We start from the raw sequence: 23,911 nt of genomic DNA on the forward strand, positions 1-23,911 counted from the left end.
ACACACACACACACACACACACACACACATTCATACACCAATGGCGGCAGAGCTGCTATGTAAGGTGCTATGCCCCCCTGAACGCAAGTAGAGCAAAGGTTACAATTGTATACTCATGGCGCTAAGACTTACCCTAACTCTAACTAAATCCCACTGGAATGGAACATGCGCAGCCCAATCCAAGGAGAGTACGTTCTTAGCAGGAAATGTGATGTTTAGTGTAGAAATAATTTGCCAAAAAGTATGTGGCTCAATACAGCGCAACAGTCGGGTTCCGGAAGTAAATATCCCATTCGATTTTACCATAGATTAACTGATTTTTAACAACAATTATTAACCTTTAAAAACAGACCTACCATAAATTCTGAGGTTGTTGTTCTGTGGTATATGCTTCTGTTGAAGCCATCCATCTGCGTTATTTCAATGTCATTGTTTAAAAATCACGTTTAATAGTGGAATTCCTAGTGAACAACTACAGTACCTGTGGTACAGCAGTAAAAGATCCACCAATCAGAGAACCACGGACAAGAAAGCCTGCGAAATAAGACCAATGCTTCAGTGTTCCCATGAACCCATGATTGTAATTCGTCCCCTCTTGAAAGATGGGAAGTTCACAGACTTATACCTTTTGACTTTTTGTCATATTTTCAAATACTTTTTGCCTTAAAATAAATTCTGTAATGTTGTGATTTACCTTGGAGCTTGTTGGTTTGGTTCATGCTTGACAACTCTTTAATGGAGGGTTTTTAAGTAAATACTTCCGGAATCCAGACACTGAATAAGGGGGCGGGGCATTGTTGCGCTCTAAAGTGCCGATACATCACGATGAACATGAGCATGAAGTGATGGCCCGAGATTAGTTACTTTGATATCAGTTACTAAGTTGTTATGACAGCCAACAATTGCACTAGTTGAGCCTGAACTCTTGTTTGCTTCAATTAACACTTAATTAGGTTGTTGTTCTCCATCTGGAATGCTCGTGTTGGTAGATTTTACATTGCTTCTTATGGAGACCGGAACCAAAAAACAGTCCAATGCAATTAGAATCATCAAGTTACTGCCCAGTGGTTGGTCAGGAAAACTGTGGATTGATTGAATTATTATTAAGCATATTTATAATCATAATTTCTCTTGATTCGTCCACCATCTTGGATGGATGTTTTCACTGATCTAGTTGCAATTGCCTTTTTTCTGCCTTAGAATTTGGCCTAATTAAAGTATCTTGGAACAACCTTGGCCTATGTAGCCTTAAAATGATGCCTATGTAGGCAGCTCACTAGGATTAACATCAGAATCGATGTGTGTAGAGGGAAGTGTTACTTCAATATCACAAGATCTTATTTATTTTTTTCTGTTTGTTTTTTCTGGAGCGGGTGAATGAAGCCTACACACACACACGAAGGATATTTTGTGTGTGTGTGTGTGTGTTCGAACAATATGCTTTACCCTCCTTTTCCTCCCACAATCTCTTGGACATCAGTCGCTCTCTTGTTCTCAATGTGAGAGGCAGAAATGTGGGGCACTCTCTCTCTCTCTCTCTCTCTCTCACTCTCTGTCTCTTGCACAAACACACGCCAACTGGTTCTTGCATTCCAGCGGGTGAAACTGAAAGGGAGGCTACACGCTCGACTGACAGTAGGTCTGCACCTTCAAATGCGTTCTTACACACTCACACATTCCCTCGCAGTGTGGGGTGGCTGTCAGCACGGCCATCTGTCGGATCAACAGTGATTTTGTGTACGTGTTGCTACATGGTTCTGCTTCCCTGTGGACAGATAAATCTCAGTACTTGTGATCCCTTCCTTCTAAGAATCACCATGGATTTTCTAATTAAGAGCTGTGTATTTGTTTGCATACTTGCCTTTTTCTCAGAAGCATGTTTGAATTGCATTATACCTACCTAAATTTGTACACAGGACACTGTACCATTTATATTTCTCATGGTCATTTCTGTCATAATGAAGCATTCTGCCCATTTCTATTAAAAACTTAGCTGCATACAATTGATTTGTGTGTGTGTGTGGTTGCATTGACAGGTATTATTAATGTCATCTATCTAAACATGTATTTTCAGTAATAAGATGTTCCTTATGTTTCTGTTTCTCTTGTTCAGTATAACTTCAATGACCTGAGTGGTTCAGTATCTTTGGCCTGGGTTGGAGATGGCACCGGGGTGAGTCTCTTTTCAGGACTGCACACAACATACAGGACTTGAATGCAGTTTACAGCAATTTATCTATGATTGTGTGAATATCTAAAGACACAATTTTTTGAATATTTATGTACCTTACATTTTGTGGCTTGTAGTTCATTTCTGTTAGCTTTGAGGCCATTTATACACCAGTGCACTCCTTAAAGAAGAGAAAAAATGTCAAACATTTTATAGAGCTGAACAATTCATTGAAATAAAATGAAATTGTGATATATGACGTAGTGTGATTATCAAAAACTGCAACGGCTGCAATTTAATTAAATAAATAAGTAGCATCTGCATGAGGCTAATGGGCTTAGCATGTTAATGTTTATTAACAGCACTCTCGATTCACTTATTGCAAATATGTTTGGCCACTATAATTTACTATCCATATTTAAAGTAACCTCATAACACTGGGTTCTCTTACGAGAGGTTCTCTCGTATTGCGTAAGCTAGCTTACGCTACGGAAAGATTAATCTTTTCTGAGATATTGAAGCCAAAAAATTATCCTTAATTTTGTATCATTTGTCAACGCAGTGCAGCAACTGCAGACCTTGAGCGGGCTAGCTAGCGAAGCTCATTGGTTGCTCTGCGGCAACTGCTGCAGCCTATAGATCTAACTTGGGCTAACTCGCGCCCAATGAGAGGCGTCCGCGCTTAATGCATCAAAGCTCGCCAAAATGGGCGTGGCTAGAGTGCATATAAGTGTAGTTCAGTAGGCTGGAACCCTGATTTTCATCTCTTCAGCGAAGCTCTTCGCGATCTCTGAACTGGAAGCCGCGTCGCCGCTCGAGGGGCATCTAGCAAGCTTGGACAGCGCGAAGAAGCTGACCGCCTTCGCCACCTTCAGCCATCCTACGAAGCTACGCCATCCGGCGACGTATCCTTTTTAGAGCAAGCTAAGTTCCTCAGCTAACTTCACAAAAAGAGTATCGAGGGTCTTTTTAAAGATGCCTCGCGACTTCCTGCGGCTCATGCCGCTCCTCTCAGCACCGGAGACCGCCACCTCATCTGGCGCTCTCTGCCTGGGACGGGAACATGCAGAGCGCACCGCTGACGGGCGGATGCAACCTCTGCGAGGAGCTTCCGATGTCGACCCTGCGGGCTCGACTCGAAGCATGCAAAACCGGCCGCCGCCGCTTTCGCTTCGCCACAGCATAAGAAGCGCCGCCCCAAAGGCTGCCGGAACCGGTGTTAGAAGCGACTGTCTCGCCGAGCCTCTCCTCGAAGTCTCGCTTCACCCTCCACGCCCCCGGACATGCAGTTGCCGCCGAGCGGCCGCGACTGCTGCCATCTGGGATGACGAGGCGGAGGATAAGGGTTGCTGTTCCATCATGGCTTCGACAGCGAGGAGTGGTCAGGCTCCCAAGCCTCCTCCTCGCCCAGGAATCCAGAGGATTCGGTAGCAGCACACCTTTGCCCGCCTCGCCGAGATGGCGGTCTAAACTGGTGCTCCCGCCTAGGCCTGCAGAACTACTTCCGCCTGTGTTGGCCGCGCCTATGCCGCCGCCAAGCCGCATCTGCTCTGCATTCCATGGCCGCCTTACAGATCCTCCAAGCGGACCTCCTTCGAGAATGGGATGAGAAAGGCGGACACCCAGAGGCTGTTTCAGATCTAAGGAGCGCGACGGACAACGCCACGCTCTCTCCGTCCGGTCTCTTCGGTTCCGCGGTGAGTGGCATTGTTGACCGCTTCACGGAAGTCCAGAAAGCCACCCGAGCCATGAATCTCTTCCTGCCTTGTCGCGCTAGCTCCTCTGCAGGTCGCCCACGTGACCAGCCTCCTGCACGCAGCCTCTTCACAGCGCCAAGCTCAGCAAAGCCAGACTTTTCAGCGTCGACAGGGCGGCCGCCTCTAGGTCGCGCCAGACAGCCGCCGCGAGACCGCCGCCTCGCTGGCCTCGGCCTAAGATTGCGCTTGAAACCTGAGCAACCAAAGTCCTCCTAGCTTTGTTGAGAAAACGACGGCTCAGTCCCGCCGCAGCCGGACAGCCGCCAAAGCTCGCCCTCTGTCAGTCCCCTTCTCTCAGGCTACTGCAGTGGTGGATTCAGCAGCCAACAAGCCGGGTGATACTGCCCACTTGCCTGCACTCAAACGCCATTTTCACGGCGACCCAAAGAAATCTTGTAAAGAGCAAACATGCCTTATGTGTAGAAAATGTGCCCACAATCCAGTGTTCACCCCTACACACAAGCATTACACTTCCCGTGTTCCTATCAGAGCCCACTCACATAAAGCGGACACAGCCCGCCGAAAGTGTTAGAGTCAATAAACGCACCACCTAATCCGCAAGGCCGCCTCTACTCTGGCCGCTCTGTCACACGACCAGCCTTGTGTAGAAAATGTGCCCACAATCCAGTGTTCACCTCTACACACAAGCATTACACTTCCCGTGTCCCGATCAGAGCCCACTCACATAAAGCGGACACAGCCCGCCGAGTGTTAGTGAATAAACGCCACGCTAATACGCGCGCTGCTCATTCTCTGCCCGCTCTGTCACACGGCCAGCAAACACTTCTCTGTATGTAAGTCCCGTGCTCGTGACTATGCTCAAGCATCACTTAACAGATGTGACTCTTTCCCCATTCACCTCAATCGGAAGTCACTCGCAGAACAGCCTGTCCCTGCTGTCTGCGAGCAGTCATGAATAAGCACAGTAAGCCGCCACACATTCTGTTCAGCTGCTGTGAGGCAATCAAGGCGATTTGGCCATTCACCCTCTAGCTGCTACGCTTCAAAGCGTGGGAAGCTATCCCAGGATATCCAAATGGGTGTTAAGCACAATAAAACAGGGCTATTTGCTACAGTTCGATCGCCGCCCTCCCGCTTCAGAGCTGGCTCGAAACTATTGTGAACACGGAACTGTGCAAAAGGGCCATAGAGAAAGTGCCGCCTTCGCTGAGCGAGTCGGGGTTTTACAGCCGTTATTTTCTTGTTCCCAAGAAAGACGGCGGCCTCAGACCAATATTAGATCTCAGGGTTTTGAACAAGGTGCTTGCAAAAAGACCGCTCAAAATGCTTACAATCAGGAAACTCCTCGCACGATACGCCAGGGGACTGGTTTATCTCTCTCGATCTGAAAGATGCCTATTTTCAGATTCAGCTAAATCCCCGCCACAGGCCATTCTTGAGATTCGCATTCGACGGCCAGGTTTATCAATACACCGTCCTTCCGTTCGGCCTGTCTTTAGCACCCGTACTTTCACGAAGTGCATGGATGCGGCGCCGCACTCCCTGCGGAGTCAGGGCTTGCGAATTCTGAACTATTTGGACGACTGGCTGATTATGGCACAGTCACATACGGAGCTTCTGTCTCACAGAACAGTTCTCCTCAGCCATCTGAACAGTTTGGGTCTTGCAGTCAATTGGACCAAGAGCTCACTACAGCCCAGTCAGGCAATTTTCTTCCTTGGAATAGAACTAGACTCCGTGGCAATGACGGCTCACTTATCTACACAGCCTGCACGCCGTGTTCAGCGACTAGCCGTGTCCTTTCAGATGAACAGCCTCACGCCTCTGAAAAAATTTCAGAGAGTGCTAGGTTACATGGCCTCAGCCGCAGCAGTACTTCAGCTGGGTTTACTGCGCATGCGCCCGCTTCAGCATTGGCTAAACACCCGCACGTCTCGCCGGGCTTGGGCCACAGGCCGCCAGCCGATCAAGGTGACTCAGACCTGTATTTAAGCTCTGCAGCCCTGGACAGTGGCCGAATGGTATCAGCGGGGAGTGACGATGGGAGCTGTATCTCGCCGAAAAGTCATCTCGACAGACGCCGCCCAACACGGGTTGGGGCGCGGTCTGCGAGGGCTCTCCGTTTTTTTGCCTATGGTCAGTTCAGGAAAAGCTCCTTCACATAAATTGTCTGGAAATGATAGCGGTCGAGTACGCGCTATGCGCTTTCTCCGGTCATTCAGGGTCACCACGCCCTGTTCCGCTCGACAACAGATCTGTGGTATCCTACCTAAACCGCCAGGGCGGTGTCAGATCCAGGAACCTCATCCATCTGACCTAAACGCATACTGAGTTGGTCCCAGTGCCACCTGCGCCGCTGAGGGCGACGCGATGTGCCAGGCCACCTGAACGACGGCCCAGACAGACTGTCCAGAGACAATATTCCCCAGGGGAATGGTCCCTGCACGCTCAAACAGTCCAGAAGTTATGGCGCATATTCGGCAGAGCAGAGATAGACCTCTTTAGCGCCAGAAGAGAACTCTCACTGCCCAATATTTTTCTCGAAGCTGAGGACGCCGCTGGCCCAGGACTGGCCCAACTGCCCGCTTTACGCCTTCCCTCCCGCCTCGCTATTGCTACAGGTAATGCAGAGGATCAGGGAAACGCGTCACTCGGTGCTCCTCATAGCCCCGCGTTGGGAGAATCAGACATGGTTCCCGAGCTTACGCAGCTGTCACTGACAGCGCCGTGGCCCATCCCAGTGAGAGCAGATCTCCTCTCTCATGCTCGCGGCATGATCTGGCATCCCCACCCAGAGCGCTGGGCGCTGCACGCGTGGGTGATCAACGACTACCCGTCGCTCTGCCAGAAGGGGTAATAAACACCATCATACACGCTATAGCCCCTTCCACGAGAAGACTCTATGCGTCAAAATGGTCTGTGTTTTCAAAATGGTGCACCGACAGAGACCTGGACCCATGGACATGTGGGGTGTCGTCACTGCTCGTGTTTTTACAAAGAGCTGCTGGATAAGTGCAGATCCCCATCCACGCTCAGTGTATGTGGCGGCCGTCGCGGCGTTCGCTGAACCCCTGCACGGCCAGTCACTGGGAAAAAAACGAGCTGGTCATCCGCTTCCTCAGGGGAGCTAGAAGGATGAACCCCCCACGCCCCCCCATCGGTTCCTATCTGGGATCTTTCTATAGTTCTCGAAACTATGAAAGCCCCCCCTTTCGAACCGCTTCAATCCGTGGATTTGAAATACCTTTCACTCAAAACCGTTTTTCTGACTGCCCTGTCATCAGTCAAACGTGTGGGAGACCTTCACGCGCTGTCTGTCAGCGCTGCGTGTCTTGAGTTTGGACCAAGTGACTCCAAGGTCATTTTAAAGCCTAGACACGGCTATGTTCCCAAGGTGATCGGTACTCCTTTCAGAGCACGGGTCATTTCCTATCGGCGCTGCCAGCATCCGATAGCTGAACGCGACGCCAATCTCCTTTGCCCAGTCAGAGCACTGAGATTGTATACTGCGCACTCGCCTCTTTCAGACGCTCTGAGCAGCTTTTCGCTTCGTTCGAGGGCGCACCAAAGGTCTCGCCGCCTGAAACAGACACTGTCTAGATGGATAGTGGACGCTATTGCTGCCGCATACGCGTCAAAAGACCTGCCATGCCCGTTGGGCATTAGGGCTCACTCACTAGAGGCATGGCCTCATCGTGAGCATGGTCCAGCGGGATTTCCATTCACGACATATGTGTGGCAGCGGGCTGGGCTTCCCTCCACCTTTGTCAGATTTTACAATCTGGAAGTGCCCGCCCTGCAGGCAAAACTACTAGCGGTTTAGTACGCTACAGCTCCCCTGGTGAGCTGCACTGATGGGACTCATTCCACACAGACCGGCACCGCCGCTCTGTCGCTCCTTCCCACAATGTGCTTATGTATTACACACACACTGACCCGCACTCTTGCCGGCCAAATATTATTTCCCCACTCACAAGGGCTCCCCGTGTCCCCCACCCCGGGGCTCATGCAGTGGATGCTTGGCGCGACGGCGCTGACAATGGGTTCCCGTAGCGTAAGCTAGCTTACGCAATACGAGAGAATCTCTCGTAAGAGAACGAATCGGTTACCTAACGTAACCTCGGTTCTCTCTAGACGAGGGAACGAGTATTGCGTAGCCGGCCGTGCTCGCGCGCTTTCGCTTCATTCAATGAAAACCAGTGTTCCAGCCTACGAACTACGCTTATATGCACTCTAGCCACGGCCATTTTGGCGGGCTTTGATGCAGTAAGCGCGCGGACGCCTCTCATTGGACGCGAGTTCGCCCAAGTTCGTCTATAGGCTGCAGCAGTTGCCGCAGAGCAACCAATGAGCTCGCTAGCTAGCCTGCTCAAGGTCTGCAGTTGCTGCACTGCGTTGACAAATGATACAAAATTAAGGATCATTTTTTGGCTTCAATATCTCAGAAAAGATGAATCTTTCCGTAGCGTAAGCTAGCTTACGCAATACTCGTTCCCTCGTCTAGAGAGAACCGAGGTTACGTTAGGTAACCGATTCGTTTTTGTGGACAGAAGAGTGTTTTTCTGCAGTGTTCCACCAAGTTGATAGTGACTCACTTTAAAGCTTATATAGGACCCAAAAGTATCATTAAAGAAGTTGACGTGACTTGTGCATCATATTCTAAATCTAAAGATAGAAGTGAAAAACAATGCAAAATTGAGGTAATTTTTATGTTAAAATCTTCATGTCAGTTGTGTGTTCATGAGCACTTTGAAAGAATGACATGAGGGTGGCGAATTTTCATTTTTGTGACAACTATTCCTTTAAGAACATTTAGACATTTTTAGTGGAACAAAAAAATTACATGATTATATATATATATTTTTTTTTTGGCAGTGTTCAATTATGAGCACTGATTGAAATTCTCAATTGCTCTGGGATTTGAACCAGCTAACTTTGGTTTAATAGCCCCAATCACAATCACTTAGCCACTACCACTATGTTTACTAACCAGTAACTGATCAACAAAATGTGTAATTGTCAGTTTAAACTGATTGTCTTAGCCACTGAGTTGTTCCTTCAGGGCTCAGTGGTCGGCTCCATGCTCTAACTCGCAGGAATGTGATCCCTACTATCACACATCAGTGCGAAAGGAGAGCGAGTGAATTACCGTTTTAGTTGCTGAATTTCTGAAAGACTGCTCAGAGCTTGGCTTGACAAGACCTCAAACCGTCATTCAGTGCTAACAACACTAGAGGCTGAATTTGTCTGTTATAGAACTGAGCTGAACTACAGTGCAGCTGTAAAACATGTACAATCTGTAATTAAAGCACCAGCCCAGCCTACACATAACAACAACACTCAGTTTCAAACAAACATTTTCAATTATCAGACAAACTGTTTGAGTGTCATCATATACTCAAAAGGGGAGAGTGCTACATATGCTAAGGCAAACATCACTACTACTATTGCTCATACTATAGGGTTTAGGGATTAAAAAAAAAACTAACCTTAAGGATAACATTGTGCCACGGACATGAATGATACCTCAAATCATGCATTTTGCTGAGAGGCTAGCTATTACATTTCAGATTGGGCCATTCAGATTGTGTTCAGACGTGTTGCACTAAAAAAAGCTAGATGCTACGCATCGAGTGTAACAGTATGCAGCAGGGGCTTGGCCAGAATTCTCCAAATGAGTGGACCTCTATTTTGTGCCTAATTTCATCATGAAAATAATGAAGTGCTCCCCTTTCTTCAGCATTTATAAGTCAATATTTGCTCATTTACCTATTTTCCTAATTCATAGAGTTGTATAATTACATGTACAATAACAATAATTATTAGTTTTTTTAACAATTATTATGTTTATTATTAGAAATTTACCATAATAGGTCATATTGATGCAATTGTTATGGGGTTTTCTCTGCGTCGTGTTGAATAAAGCACTCGATTGACACCATCTCATGCCTTGGTGGATTTGATTTTGTTTAAACACATTGAAAACGGTGGTCAGTCCCAATAATCATGCTTACGCATGTTCCACCACAACCACTCTCTCGGCTGATGCAAATCTTTATCTTTATGTATGAACAATATAGGATAGGTAAACAACAATTACACATTATTTAAATAATCAAGTCTGTACCTATTTTAACACATTGAATAGCGGTGGTCAGTTCTAGTAATCATGCTCACGCATGTTCCACAACAACCACTCTCTCAGCTGGTGCAAATCGTAAATCTTTTTGTATGAACAATTTAGGATAGGAATGCAATAATTACACATATTATTTAAAATATAACGTTTGTAGGGGGGCCTGAGTAGCTCAGCGAGTATTTATGCACATTACCACCCCTGGAGTCGTGAGTTCAAATCCAGGGTGTGCTGAGTGACTCCAGCCAGGAGTCCTACGCAACCAAAAAGCAACCAAATTGGCCCGTTTGCTAGGGAGGATAGAGTCACATGGGGTAACCTCCTCGTGGATGCAGTTAGTGGTGTTCGCTCTCTATGTGGCACGTGGTAAGTTGTGTGTGGATCGCGGAGAGTAGCATGAGCCTCCACATTCTGGGAGTCACCCTGGTGTCTTGCAGAACAAGCCACGTGATAAAATGCGTGGATTGACTGTCTCAGAAATTGAGGCAACTGAGACTTATCCTCCGCCACCCGGATTGAGGGGAGTAACCGCTGCACCATGAGGACCAACTAAGTAGTGGTAATTGGGCATTCCAAATTGGGAGAAAAGGGGATAAAAATAAATAAATGATGTATATTTGCTGGCGCAAACCTTAATCTTTATGTATGAACTATATAGGCCAGTTAAACAATAATAACACTTATTGTTTAAAATATAAAGTCTGTACCTGTTTAAACGCATTGAAAAGGGGTGGTCAGTCCCAATAATCATGCTCATGCATGTTGTATAATGAGGGTGAACATTAAATCAAACATTACTACACATAAAATATGGTAGCTTGAGAAGAGAGCATACAATACACTGTCATACATGACAAAACAAAATACATGTCAATGTGAACCCCCAAATAACAAGATAAAATGTATTAAAAAAAAATTCCAGGGAGCACTCACCCACCACAATCACTCTCGGCTGGCGAGAATCGTAATGATCCATCCGGAACCAGTTCGCAACACAGCACCAGCCAATGGGTGGAGAATTAAATATAATTAAAGGGTCATACACAAAATTAATTAAAGCAAATTAAATGAAAAATGAAATGGCCATAGAAATAAATACAATAAATTAAAATAAGAGATATTGCAATACACATTATTATTCTTTTCAGTCCTCCTGCTTTTCACAGTTGTTGGCTGGGTTTCCTGAAGCACTAAGAAGAACGTTAGTAGCACTTAAGTAGTACTTAATCTCTACGGCGCGATTCCCAAAAGCATCGTATATAAGTAAAATGTTTGTAAATTAACGAGAGCTTTGAGGGACAAAGGGACATTGAATAAATTATATTCATATATTCTGATCATTGGAAAGCCATTGTTTTAGAAGATACAAAGTGTGAAAAAATCACATTGAAATCAACTGGCAGTCTGCACATGCAACGTGATAGGTCTAAAATAGGTCTAAAGATAAATCTAAATTTATATAATACATTGTAGCATTTTATTGGCCTTATTTGATAATCATAACTATGATAGCAATAGAATGATCTTATTAAACAGATTTCTTTAGGCATACGTGAGTAAAGTGACCCTACAGTTTAAAACTTAAATAAATAGGTCAAAATATGTTTCTCAAATGAGGTTAGAGAGAGTACTTCCCTTCATTCTTTTTAGAAAGGTCTATGAGTAGTTCAGTACTGATGTCTGTCATTTTAATCCTGTTCTTTGTGCATCTGTTCAGCTTCCAGCCAAAGAAGCAACACAGGCTATGTGAGATCCCCTTATTATGATGTGATAATCATCGGGTAAATTCACGTTACATGCACTCCTTGCATCACTTTGCATGAGTGCCAATGTGCCAATAAACCTCTAAGTACACAATGAATCAGAGACGTGCATCGACGGCTTCTCTTTCATATGTTTTCCAAAATATGATCAAATGCGCTTCTTCAAACGTGAATATTTGTGTCTAACAGCGTTACTTGTCATTTGCCACTCCGAGAAGTCTTAAAGGTCTTCTGCCACACAGTTGCGGGTAGATGACGAGCAAAATTACACACTAATTCCATGCCATCTAAAGATACATCTACCACACTCCCACATAAGATAATAATAATAATAAATTGAGACAAAGTGTGGATACATTATCTTGGTGCAAAGCGCAGTAAGTGGATCTGTTTACAGGTATGTCTGTAGAGACCTGTGCAGTGCAGAGAAAATGAGCGACTCGATAAGAAGCCTGCCACAACCCATTTCAGTTCACCATAATAATTACGTATTTTTATTTGAAATAAAAAAAAAAAAACATTTCTAAATATATTTATAACAGGAATATTGTGATTATCTTGCATGTGAGCTATTTTGCGTGCAACAAAATGCAGTTTCTTTTATTTGCAAACTGTTCTTATATTTCTGATGTTTTGATTGGGAGAACCAGCCATCAATCTGGGTAGATTAGTGCCACTCTGTCCCTTATGTGGCCTAGTGCCTGGTATTCAGGTGTATCGAGATCTATTAGTTTATGTTGAAATTAGCATTAACCAAGATTAATAAGTGCTGGAAAAGGATTGTTCATTGTTGGTTCAGATTAACTAGTACACAAGTTAGTTAATTCATTATTTTGTACACTAATCTTAATGAATACAACCATATTGTACAGTGTTACCGCTTTTTAACTTGACGCAGACTAGTACTGCACGATTAATCATATCTCAATCACAATGTCAACCTGTGCGATTATATGACGTCAAATGCTGCGATTTTATTAAATAAATAAGTGCATGTGTGGACATTACAGCCCATCCTCTCTGAGAGCTGTTTGCCCATTTTCTAACAAATAAAAAGATGACCAGTCAGTCTCAGTTTAGGGAGTGGCAAGTGTGGTCATGTCATGTGAGTTTCCGGTGTTCAGTGTTGAAATCAGGTAAAGATGAATGCCGAGCAGACACTGAACTGGTGGCCAGAAAAAATTACAGAAACACAGATCACAGCTTTGCAATATATCTTTATTTTATCCTTAATTAAAGTTCATATAATATGGGAACGTGCCATATAAATGAACACAAACTCCAAAATTGTCATTCTCTGTGAGGTTCAACCAGTCGCGGAAGAGACCCAATCAATCTGAGCGGGAGAGATTTAAATATATGCCGGCTGATGCGCACTCTAACGCGGAGACACTCATCTCTCACCCCCACTGTCTGCAACTTGCAACGTGTTGCATCATTGATGAGCTCATCATAAGATCAATCTTATGTGAAAAATAACAATAAAATTACAACAATAAAATGTGTGTGTTTATGTGTGTATTAGGGCTGTCAATCGTATAAAATTTTTTATCTAATTAATTACATGGTGTCCTGATTAATTAATCGCATATACAAATATATATGTACTTTTTTTCTTGCCAGAGCGGGAAAACACAGGAAAAAAAAAAAACTGCAACAGAAAAATGGGTCTATCTAGAGATATATATATAGATATATATATATATATATATATATATATATATATATATATATATATATATATATATATATATAGAAATTCGTATATATACATATATATATATATATATATATATAAATTTCTTCTCTGGAGCTCCGGATAGACCCATTTTTCTGTTGCAGTTTTTTTTTTTCCCTGTGTTTTCCCGCTCTGGCAAGAAAAAAAGTCTGCGCTGCGCATGTTCAGTGTTTTCTTAATAACTTTTTTTAATAGCGATTTTGTAATTAAAGGACGATGAAATAAAATGATGGCGAAATAATAATAATAAAGATAAAAAATTATACAGACAAAATTGAAATGCGGGACAAAGCTTCCAATTTCGGGACTGTCCCGGTGCTCACCCTACCATACGACCTGCGTCAGACATGCTTGTGTCACGTCTCGGGTGTGTTGTGTCATAAAAATAAAATGTTTAGGTCACTGTGTCAAGTTAAATATAGTTTAATACGCAATCTTTAAGCACATATTGAGATCCCTTAGTTCGCTTTAGAACCCTTAGTAACGCATATCTGTGTTGTTTTCTTCACTGTATAAACTGTGTGTTGCTCACACAGCTGAAATTTCACTTACTGCCCTCTGGAGTATACAGGTGGTACTACAAGCATGCGATTAAATGCGTAAATTATTTTAACGCGTTATTTTTTTGTATAATTAACCGCGCGTTATTAACACGTTAACTCGACAGCCCTAGTATGTGTGTATGTGTGTATATATATATATATATATATATGCACACAACTACAACAGTTTTAGTGGTTTGATTGAGTGAACCACACTTTTATATCCAGTTTCCTTTTTTCAAAAGAGTTTATACAAAGTACATGTTACATCCTGCTTAAATGTCCCTGTTTGTTTGGACTTTCTTATTTTTGTGAAAATTCATATGTTCTTATTTATTGTTCTATTTTATTTAGGTGTAATATTGAGAAAATAGTAAGTTTTCAGTAATGCAAAGATATTATTTAATTTTGTAAAAATATTTTAATTTTAAAACACTGTGCATTTATAGTTGTTGTTGCTAGTTTGTATGTTTGAGTTGAAAAATACACATTTCAGTATTATCAGTAATCTATTTTTGCATTTTCCTTGATAACCAAGCAAGTTGACTCATGATACCATTTGTTTATTATATCGCAATCGCATATTGCAATATTAACCTCAATAATCGCAATATTACTTTTTTCCCAAATCGTGCAGCCCTAACGCAGACACAATCAGTGATACAATTTAAATACTCAAGATGCAGCAAAATTTTATTAAGTCATTGTCATTCCTTTCTGTGCAAACACGCCTCCTTTCTATGTCAATCTCATTTTGGATTGTGATTCATTCTCAAAACTCTGTGCTATTTGGCCTGGGCAATTAACATTGTGTTATTACTGCCTGTGGAAAGCAGGTGGTAAACTGACTTTTATTTAAAAGATATGTTTTTGTAAATGTTCTATCCATCATGGCAGCATTAATATATCAAATAATAATCAAACGGTGGAGAAGAGCGTTATAACCTGGCAGTCCGGTGAATCAAGCGCACTTTGGCATGTTAAAGAGATGATTCAGATTATCTGGATTACAGTAGTGGATTGATGCTGTACAGTCCCGGCAGAATGTGTCAGATCATGGTTGTCTGCTGCATCCTACACTATAGGCCTACAGTGCTCAAAACCAATTTCTGTTGTACAAATTGCACTCGACACACTTTTTTGGGTTGCATTTGCTCTGTTGCCTGATCTACATAATTACATGCAAATAAACATGCTTTTAATGGATGCAATTTATTCTCATTGAATCCCCCCAAAGTGTCTAAAAACACTAATCTTTGTTCTAAAGTTAAAGTTAAGAGTTAGAAACAGGAGTTAAATGAGAGCAGGCACCGACCAATCAGAATCTTAGCTGCACTTGAGTGATAGCTGGATAAATGAAGTCTGAAGATTGAGTTTGGAGCTGTGCTCACGTTCGGGCATGTGTCCTGCGGTATCTTGCCCACACCAGAGTTTAAATCCTTAAGAATGCTTAGTGAAGCATTCTTAAGGATTGTGGCACTGCAAGTTTCCATGACTCTGGTTCCATCACTTGCACATACCATAATATGTCCCTCTCTCTGTCCAGGTATTGCTGGTGCTGACCACTTTCCAGGTTCCTCTTTTTATCATGCGGTTTGGTCAGTCCAGACTCTACAGAAGGTAAGAGGGTCTTTTAAGATGGTGTCCAAGCTATGATGGAACTTTATTGCTGTCCTTGCTAAAAAGATTAATAGGGAATTATAAGTCCTTCCAATAAACCTTTCCATCCTTGCTGCGTTTGCTCTAGATAAATGCTAGTACAAATTAGACCCATTTGTTTTTGTTTAGCTGTATCACATGATCCAAAACTCACTCTGTTCTCTTGTGGGCCAGTGAAGACTATGGACAGACTTTTGTGGACATCACTGACCTTATCAACAACACCTTCATACAGACAGAGTTTGGCATTGCAATCGGTCCCGAAAATTCAGGAAAGGTAAGGGTTGATTCCTTGCTGTCCTGCTCTGGGTGTACTTTACATATTTGAAAATCACACAATGTTTTCAGCTTGTTGGATGAGTCCCACACAAGTTTCATTGTCACTGATCCCACAGGTGATCCTCACAGGTGATTTAACTGAGGGGAGAGTCACCAACATTTTCCGTTCAGTTGATTTTGGGAATAGCTTCGTGACCTCTGAGCTTCCCTTCCATCCCCTAATGCAGATCACCTACAACCCCCAAGACAGCAACATACTCATGGTCTACAGCATCAATGTAGGACCAATGATCACCCATAGACTACTCTTGATTGGACATTTCCTTTGTTCTGCTGGTCACTCTGTTTTCTTTTCATGTGTGTCTCAGTATGACTTATGGCTCTCTGAGGACTTTGGAGCCAACTGGAGGAAGATCCATGAAACAGTTTGCCTTTTGAAATGGTACGACATCAGACAGACACATATATGAAGCATTGTCATGATTTAATATAGCCAGACTTTTGACTATCCTCATAAAGTCCGGTCCACATTGCAGCTTATTTTGGATAGCAACTGGCCAGACAAGGACCCTGCACACTTCCTACGAAATCGAATAATGAACTGGTGTGATGTAATTTACTGTCAGCAGCCATATCACCCTGTAGCTCAAGACTGTTTGCCCACTTAGCAGGGTTGAGCCAGGTCAGTACCTGGATGAGGGAAGCCTCCTGGGGAAAACTAAGGTGGCTGATGGAAGAGGTATTAGGGAGGTCAACGGGATAATAGCGACGGGAACACAATACTGTAAAAAGGCACCATCCTTCAGATGAGATGTTAAACCGAGGTCCTAACTCTGTGGTCATTAAAAATCCCAGGACACTTCACATAATGAGTTGTCCTGACCAAATTCCTCCCATTGGCCCAGATTTTCTCGACACCCGGACACGGTCCTCGTCTATGCGCATTGTCAGCACATGTGCCTGCTATTGTCTATACTAAAAAACAATAGCAGTTGTAGTGGGCTTGCATCGAACACATTCACATTCATATTCACATTCATATTCTTTCACAGTCAGAAAAGTGCACTTTGAAAAGCAATGCGGTCGACTGGGCACGATCTGATCCAGAACTCACAAAAACAAAGTATATCCGGGACTTTACTGCAATAAACTACCACACCATCGGGCTGTGTGACCTAAAGCTCCACCTACTTTGAACCTGACAACTAATTTCCGTTCAGTCAACATGAACACATCGGCTTGGAGCGTTATTAGCGATTGTACGATCGTTTGTGTAGAGACATTTCCTAAGAACATGTTATGCAATGTTTTTTTTTGTTGTTGTTTAATTAGTCTATGCAGTCTACTACATTAAGTGCCCTTTCACTCTTTTGTTTTATATGGTGCTTCACTCATTTGCCATCTGTTCACGAAAGCCATTCACACATCTGCCCAAATTGAGATATGCCTATCATCATTCTTTTGTCTATATTCTACCCATTAACACTCTTTTATCTTTGAAGAGATTTCAGGGTCATCATAAATTACAATAACGGAGTGTATTCTGACCATATTATGACCATGTAAAGGATATTTTACGCATTAGCGCCATAATTTCAAAAGGTAAACATTGCAAATTACACATAATGTAGTGATCTTGTGTACATTTCTACTAATGGAATGAGGCATGAACTCATTGATAACAAATTATAACATCATATTAGTTGATGTTTACATGTAGTCTTCAGCATACTAATATAAATGTAGCTTTAAAATCCTCTTTAAAATTAATATGTCCTTATGCAAAATGGCACCACGATATGCAGAAAAGGACAGCGAACAATTTTTGGGCCAGTTGCTATGTAAAATCCTGGCCAATTTATCTTCCCAGTCCAGCCCTGCAGACCTTCCAATATACCTGAAGTTGCACTCTTATATAAGCTCATCCTAAATGTAGAGTTTTTTTGCAGTGGTGAATTATGCACATATGGATGGAGATTTCTCATTGGATCTATTTGCCTGTCATTTTAGGGGAGTAGATAACACAATTTTCTTAACCACAAACCCCAATGGATCCTGCAGTGAGTGGATTTTTCTCAGTTAAAAAACAAACTATCATGATAATTTCAAGCATATTGGAAATGGGAAAAATGCCGCCTGCTTGTCTAAAAAAACATTTAGTCGTTTTCGTCTTTCTCTTTCTCTCAGGTGACCGGGGAATGCTAGAATTGAGAAAGTCTTCAGACTATGGCAGAACATTTAAGACTATCGGGAGCAAGATCTATTCTTTTGGGATTGGTGGACACTTTGTTTTTGCATCTGTCATGACCGACTCTGTAAGCTTTCTTAATTTCACATGATTTGAGTGATGTTTGCTAGAAACTTAAACTTAATATATAAGCTCTGTTCCAAAATTAAGTGAATTGCCTACATAGCACAACTGGCTATGCAGAATGTTTTAAATCAAATACTTATGAGTTTCTATGTTGTTCATAATGCTGAATAGGTAGGAGACAGCAAAGCAGCTCAGATTTGGAACAGAACTATATTGTGATGTTGTTGGATTTAGGTGTGAAAAATACTTTTTTTCAGGGCTCCACACGTATGATTCATGTGTCGGTAGATCAAGGTGAGACGTGGAACATGGCTCAGCTTCCCACCGTTGGCCATGAACAGTTCTTCTCCATTTTGGCCGCAAACAATGATATGGTCTTCATGCATGTAGATGAACCTGGAGGTAAAGCAAATGTTTATTGTTCAGCCAAATAAATCCCTGGTATAGCATTATAATAATGCTGTTATTCACTTAGATTTGAGCTTTGTGATTGTGTTTATGTTATAATAACAACATGAGATCCTCCACAAATTTAACGAATGAAAATGAGAAAACTGGCTATTTTAGTAATAATTATGGTCATTCATACAGAAATGTTTTCTTTAGATTTTTTTGCTTGCAAAAATTTGATATACTCCAGTGTAGAGGTACATCAGTATATCGCGTTTACGGATTTATCAATGCCGAAAGTTGCTTTTGGGAATGTTTTGGGCTTGTTTAAAGTTAAAAGTCTCACATTATGCACCAAATCAAATGTGGGTTTTTTTCAGCTATAATCTGTATTTTTGTTTAACAATAACTGCATCTGGGATTTGTAGCCTCTTATGTCTGTGGCCGTCATAGTAAGGAGAGAATAAGAAAATGTTTTAACATTCTGTATAAATAAATTTTAAAACTATTGTCCAAAAAAATCTGTTATCTGCCTTTTCCACCTTCTGTTTTCACTATTTGCAAAATCCACTTGGTCGTTTTCTACTGAATGTTTGGTTTACAATCATGAACCTGTGTACTGATGATTGTTTTTTACTATTAGACTCCGGTATTGGTACCATCTATGTTTCTGGTGACCGGGGCACAGTGTTTTCCAAGTCCTTGGAACATCATTTGTATACAAGGACGGGTGGAGACACTGACTTTACTAACATCACCTCTCTGAGAGGGGTCTATATGACCAGTGTGCTCGCAGTGGGTAAGTTTTGACTATATAAAAAAAAAGACATTTAAAAATAAACTACAAAATCTGTCTCTCTTGGTCACCATTTCTTTTTTTATCAAATCTGGTTCAGTCCCTTAAATAACTTTTGAAATATCAAAAACGTATTGTATGTACAAGAGTATTTAAGAGGCGATTCTAGACCCACACCTCTGAAATAGTGCAGTTCATATTTGTTGATGAGTATCTTCTTTCTGCAGATGGCTCTGTCCAGACAGTGATCTCATTCAATCAGGGGGGAGAGTGGAGACCTCTGCAGAAGCCCTGGAACGGTGTGTGTGACACCACAACCGACCACCCAGACAAGGTGAGGGCCACACATACACTTTATGGATCAACTGTGGATCGATTAATGTATGTATTGTCCATGTTATAAGTTCATAGCGCTGTTTTATGGCACCATTAACACCAAAACAATGGTCACCAAAGCAAATGCCATTGGCCTTGGTCGTGTGACGGTCAATGGAAATAAAAACAAAACAATGGAATGAGCAAACAATGTCATAATAATAAACTTCATGATGAATGATGTTTATTTAAAGAAAAATCACAATGTGTTGTTGGTAAACAGTAAGGACATCACAAAACTAGTAAACATTTGCTAATGTGGCTGGTGTCTCTTTGACCATAAATGGGTTTGATTCACAATATAACACGTCTTGAATATATTGCATCAGAGTTGTTATCTGTGTTTTTAGGATAGTTCACATTTCCGAGGTCATTCTCATAGCCAAGCTAAAACACTTGTGAGACCACACTAACAATGGACACTAATCCTGGCCCAGCCTCTTTATGCAATGCTCTCAGTGTTCAATGTCGCAATGACAGCATGTGCATGGTTGTATGTGATTTCTGATACTGTGCTGTCTGTCATGTTAATCGTTTTCATGTCTCTGTTCTTTTGCAGTGCAGGCTGCATATTCACGCCTCCTACAGTATTTCTATGAAACTGAATGTGCCTATGCAGCCCCTCACAGAGCCCAGTGCTCTGGGACTCATCCTGGCCCATGGTGATTACTGGCCACATTTTCAATTACAAGGCTTTCTAAAAGTCTACGCTATCACTGACTCACAATCAGTTTAAAACATTAGTTTTCTGTTCTGTTTAATGCCATTCTATTCTGTTCTGCTATGTTTTGAACTCTTTATTCTATTCTATTGTACTCCATTTTATTGTATTATTTTATATTCTTCTTTATCTTTTCCTGTCCTATTCTGTTCTTTCTATTCTATTCTGCCATGTGCAGTCAGAATGGGATTCATGTTTAGCAAATAAATTACATTAAATTATTCATACTGTTGGGAAAATATGTTTTTTGCATTTTAATAATTGATGCTAACAAATAATCTACACTATGTTGGATGTGCCATTCATAACTCACAATTTTTTTTTTATTTGTGATACGTTTTGTTTTGTGTTTGTGACACGGTTTTCCACAAAGTCATTCCATAATCAGTTTTAAACATTTTAAGATTGTTTTTTTTTTAACCTGTTTTTATTTTTTTTTATTCTAGATTTTGCCAACAAAATATCCATAGACCCTGGCGTAGTGTTAAAAACAACCAAACTATTCCTCCATGCCCTGATTTATTTAGCCATGTCCAATTATATTATAATGTGTTGTGTTGTGTTGTGTTGTGCAATGCTGTTATTCTATTCAATTCTGTCATGCTCTAATCAATTCCTTTCTATTCTATTATGTTTGATTATATTCTGTTATGTCCTATTCTATTCTGTAATGACCTATTATATTCTGTTCTGTTCTGCCATGTCCTATTCTATTTTATTACATTTCTGCCATATTCTATTCCATCCTATTGTCATGTCCTATTCAATTCCTTTCTCTTCAATTCTGCCATGTTCTGCTATATTCCATTCTATTTTACCATGTTCTATTCTATTAAATTCTGCCGTATTCTATTCTTTTTTTATTCTGTTCTATTCTGTCATATCCTGTTCTGTTCTGTTTTTATTCTATTCTATGAGTAGTTTTTTTTTCCTCGGCTACCACAAACTTTTGCAATGCTTCATCCATGCCAATTGTTTGACATGTATTAGTACCTGGTTATACTGAAGAAACCCACCTAGTAAAGCTAATTAGTCAACCCCCATCATTGTCAATTTCTCTATTTTATCTAGTTCCAAACTATGGGACTAAAGTAAATTATTAATAATTAGAAATAAATTTTTTCAAGGAATATTATACTGTTCCCTGTATTAGTGCCCACTTCTATCTTGTGCTTGGGAGTTTTACAGGTGCATCACACTATGTTTCTCAAACTCATTCCTTGTCTTCATGTGTTCTTTCATCAGGGAGCGTTGGAGGAGCCGTTTCTGTGCTTTCTCCAGACGTGTACGTGTCAGACGATGGGGGTTACACATGGTTTCAAGCTCTGAAAGGCCCACACCACTATGCCATCCTGGATTCAGGGGGTCTGTTGGTAGCTGTGGAGCACAACCCCTCACACCCCATCTCACAGATCAAGTTAGCTCACTATCTAACATTAAGTTTACAGTGATATGACATATGCAGATTATTGGTCCAGAGCTGGTGTGATGTATGAACAGGTTCCATCAGGATTTAACATTGTTAATGTTAAACAATATTTTATTATAGCAAAAATGTAAGAATAACGGTTTTATTTCCAGAATTAACATTTAAAAAGAATAAACAATGTGTTTATTACAAAGTTTTTCTAATGCTGTTGTCATGTTTATCTTATCTTTTCTTGGTTTATTTTGTTTTTCATAGATTTTCCACTGATGAAGGTCAATGTTGGCATGTGTTTAATTTTACGGATGACCCAATACACTTCACTGGATTGGCATCAGAACCTGGTGCCCGCTCCATGAACGTCAGTCTGTGGGGCTATAGGGAGACTGTCCTTAATCAGTACTGGGTTTCTGTCACTATAGACTTCAGGCAGTTGCTCTCCAGAGACTGTAGGTGGAATAATATTCATAACTATCTTGTACATGTTTGATAAAATATCATAACTTTATATGCAATTTATGTGCATTAATTTTCATACTGAATTTCATCAGTTATCAGTCTGGTGTGCTTGTGACTAGATTTAAATTTTTGTTTTATTCATGGTTTATACCTATTTTCAGAAGAAAGATTACAAAATGTGTATACATTGCCCTGAAATGAGACAAAACTCTCCCTGCAGGTCGGGAGAGTGACTATGTCCAGTGGCTCGCCCACTCCAGCGATATTAGTGACCCCACTGATGGATGCATGCTGGGATACAAGGAGAGGTTTCTACGGTTACGAAAAGACTCAGTCTGCTGGAAGGGGCGGGAATACACGGTCACCAAGGAGCCAACCACGTGCCCCTGCACCCTTGCTGACTTTCAGTGGTGCAAACAATTCTACTGTTTACAATTCAGCAACAAACATGTTGATAAGTCTTTAGATATGCTTAAAGTACAATGTGATACACAGTGTATTTATACTAATCAGACTCCAAAATATTTTGCCACAGATTCAGTCCTTGATTCCAATCCTTATCCATCTTTTTCACAGTGACTTTGGGTTCTACCATGCAGAAAACAGCTCTGTGTGTGTGGAACAGCCTGATCTTGTTGGGCATTCAGTGGAGTTCTGCCTGCATGGACGCAAAGAGCAACTTCTAACCAGCGGGTGACAAATGACTCTTCATAACAGTTTTATTTGAGTGATTTAGCATAGGTGCACAATTTTAATTTAAGATTTTACTGTTGTGTTGTTAGCTGCACTGCAGTGGCGTGGTGCAATTACAGGCCTAAGAAATCTACGAGACTGATTGATTGATCAGATTAGCATATGCAGATTTGTTTGGAAAGCTTCAATTACTTAAAGTTTAGTAAAACTGGTCCCCAAAGTGCTAATAATCAACTTCATGTGACCATAGATATCGGAAGATTCCTGGAGATCATTGTAAAGGAGGAATGACTCCAGAAAGAAAAGAGATTGATCTGAGTAAGAAGTGTGTTAGTAACTTACTGAGGCCAGAGCTACTGGTAGGTATTTATTTATATCAACTAGATGCTTCTCTATCTACCAGTCTATAATTCTGTCTGTCTGTCTGCCTGCCTGCAGTTCTTCTGTTTCTGTCTGTGTGTCCATTTGTCTTTCCGTCCTTCTATCTGTCTGTACTTCTGTCTGTCCGTAAATCTCTCTGCCCCCCTTCCTGCCTGCAGTTCTTCTGTTCCTGTTTGTCCATCCATCTTTCTCTTTCTGTCTATATCTCTCTGTCTGTTATTCTATCTCTCTGTCTGTCAGTCCATTTTTCTGTCTCTGTCTGACCATCTGTTCTTCTGTTTCTGTCCGTTTGTCTTTCCGTCCTTCTATCTGTCTCTCTGTCTATGTCCGTCTGTCTGTGATTTTTCAGAT

At 41.7% G+C, this 23,911-nt stretch overlaps 1 protein-coding gene across 2 annotated transcripts in view; it reads left to right on the plus strand.

The window, feature by feature from the left end:
- The window catches only part of LOC127632744 (sortilin-like), a 40,604-nt gene that overhangs the window by 14,307 nt on the left and 2,386 nt on the right, over positions 1-23,911 (plus strand). Inside the window, exons 1-17 of one of the 2 annotated variants that reach the window (XM_052111496.1) lie at positions 1,719-1,737; positions 2,114-2,173; positions 15,614-15,687; positions 15,901-16,003; positions 16,122-16,283; positions 16,374-16,447; positions 18,016-18,065; positions 18,193-18,320; positions 18,577-18,721; positions 19,353-19,508; positions 19,733-19,839; positions 20,440-20,542; positions 21,847-22,018; positions 22,286-22,476; positions 22,707-22,896; positions 23,063-23,179; positions 23,430-23,538. In XM_052111496.1, the coding sequence (XP_051967456.1) occupies positions 15,656-15,687; positions 15,901-16,003; positions 16,122-16,283; positions 16,374-16,447; positions 18,016-18,065; positions 18,193-18,320; positions 18,577-18,721; positions 19,353-19,508; positions 19,733-19,839; positions 20,440-20,542; positions 21,847-22,018; positions 22,286-22,476; positions 22,707-22,896; positions 23,063-23,179; positions 23,430-23,538 (1,839 nt within the window). In that variant the 5' untranslated portion in view covers positions 1,719-1,737; positions 2,114-2,173; positions 15,614-15,655. Of the gene's footprint in view, positions 1-1,718; positions 1,738-2,113; positions 2,174-15,613; positions 15,688-15,900; positions 16,004-16,121; positions 16,284-16,373; positions 16,448-18,015; positions 18,066-18,192; positions 18,321-18,576; positions 18,722-19,352; positions 19,509-19,732; positions 19,840-20,439; positions 20,543-21,846; positions 22,019-22,285; positions 22,477-22,706; positions 22,897-23,062; positions 23,180-23,429; positions 23,539-23,911 lie in introns of those variants that run through there. The other variant, XM_052111495.1, reaches the window with a different exon arrangement.

Source organism: Xyrauchen texanus, chromosome 39, assembly GCF_025860055.1.
Source record: "Xyrauchen texanus isolate HMW12.3.18 chromosome 39, RBS_HiC_50CHRs, whole genome shotgun sequence".
Taxonomy (NCBI): Eukaryota; Metazoa; Chordata; class Actinopteri; order Cypriniformes; family Catostomidae; genus Xyrauchen; species Xyrauchen texanus.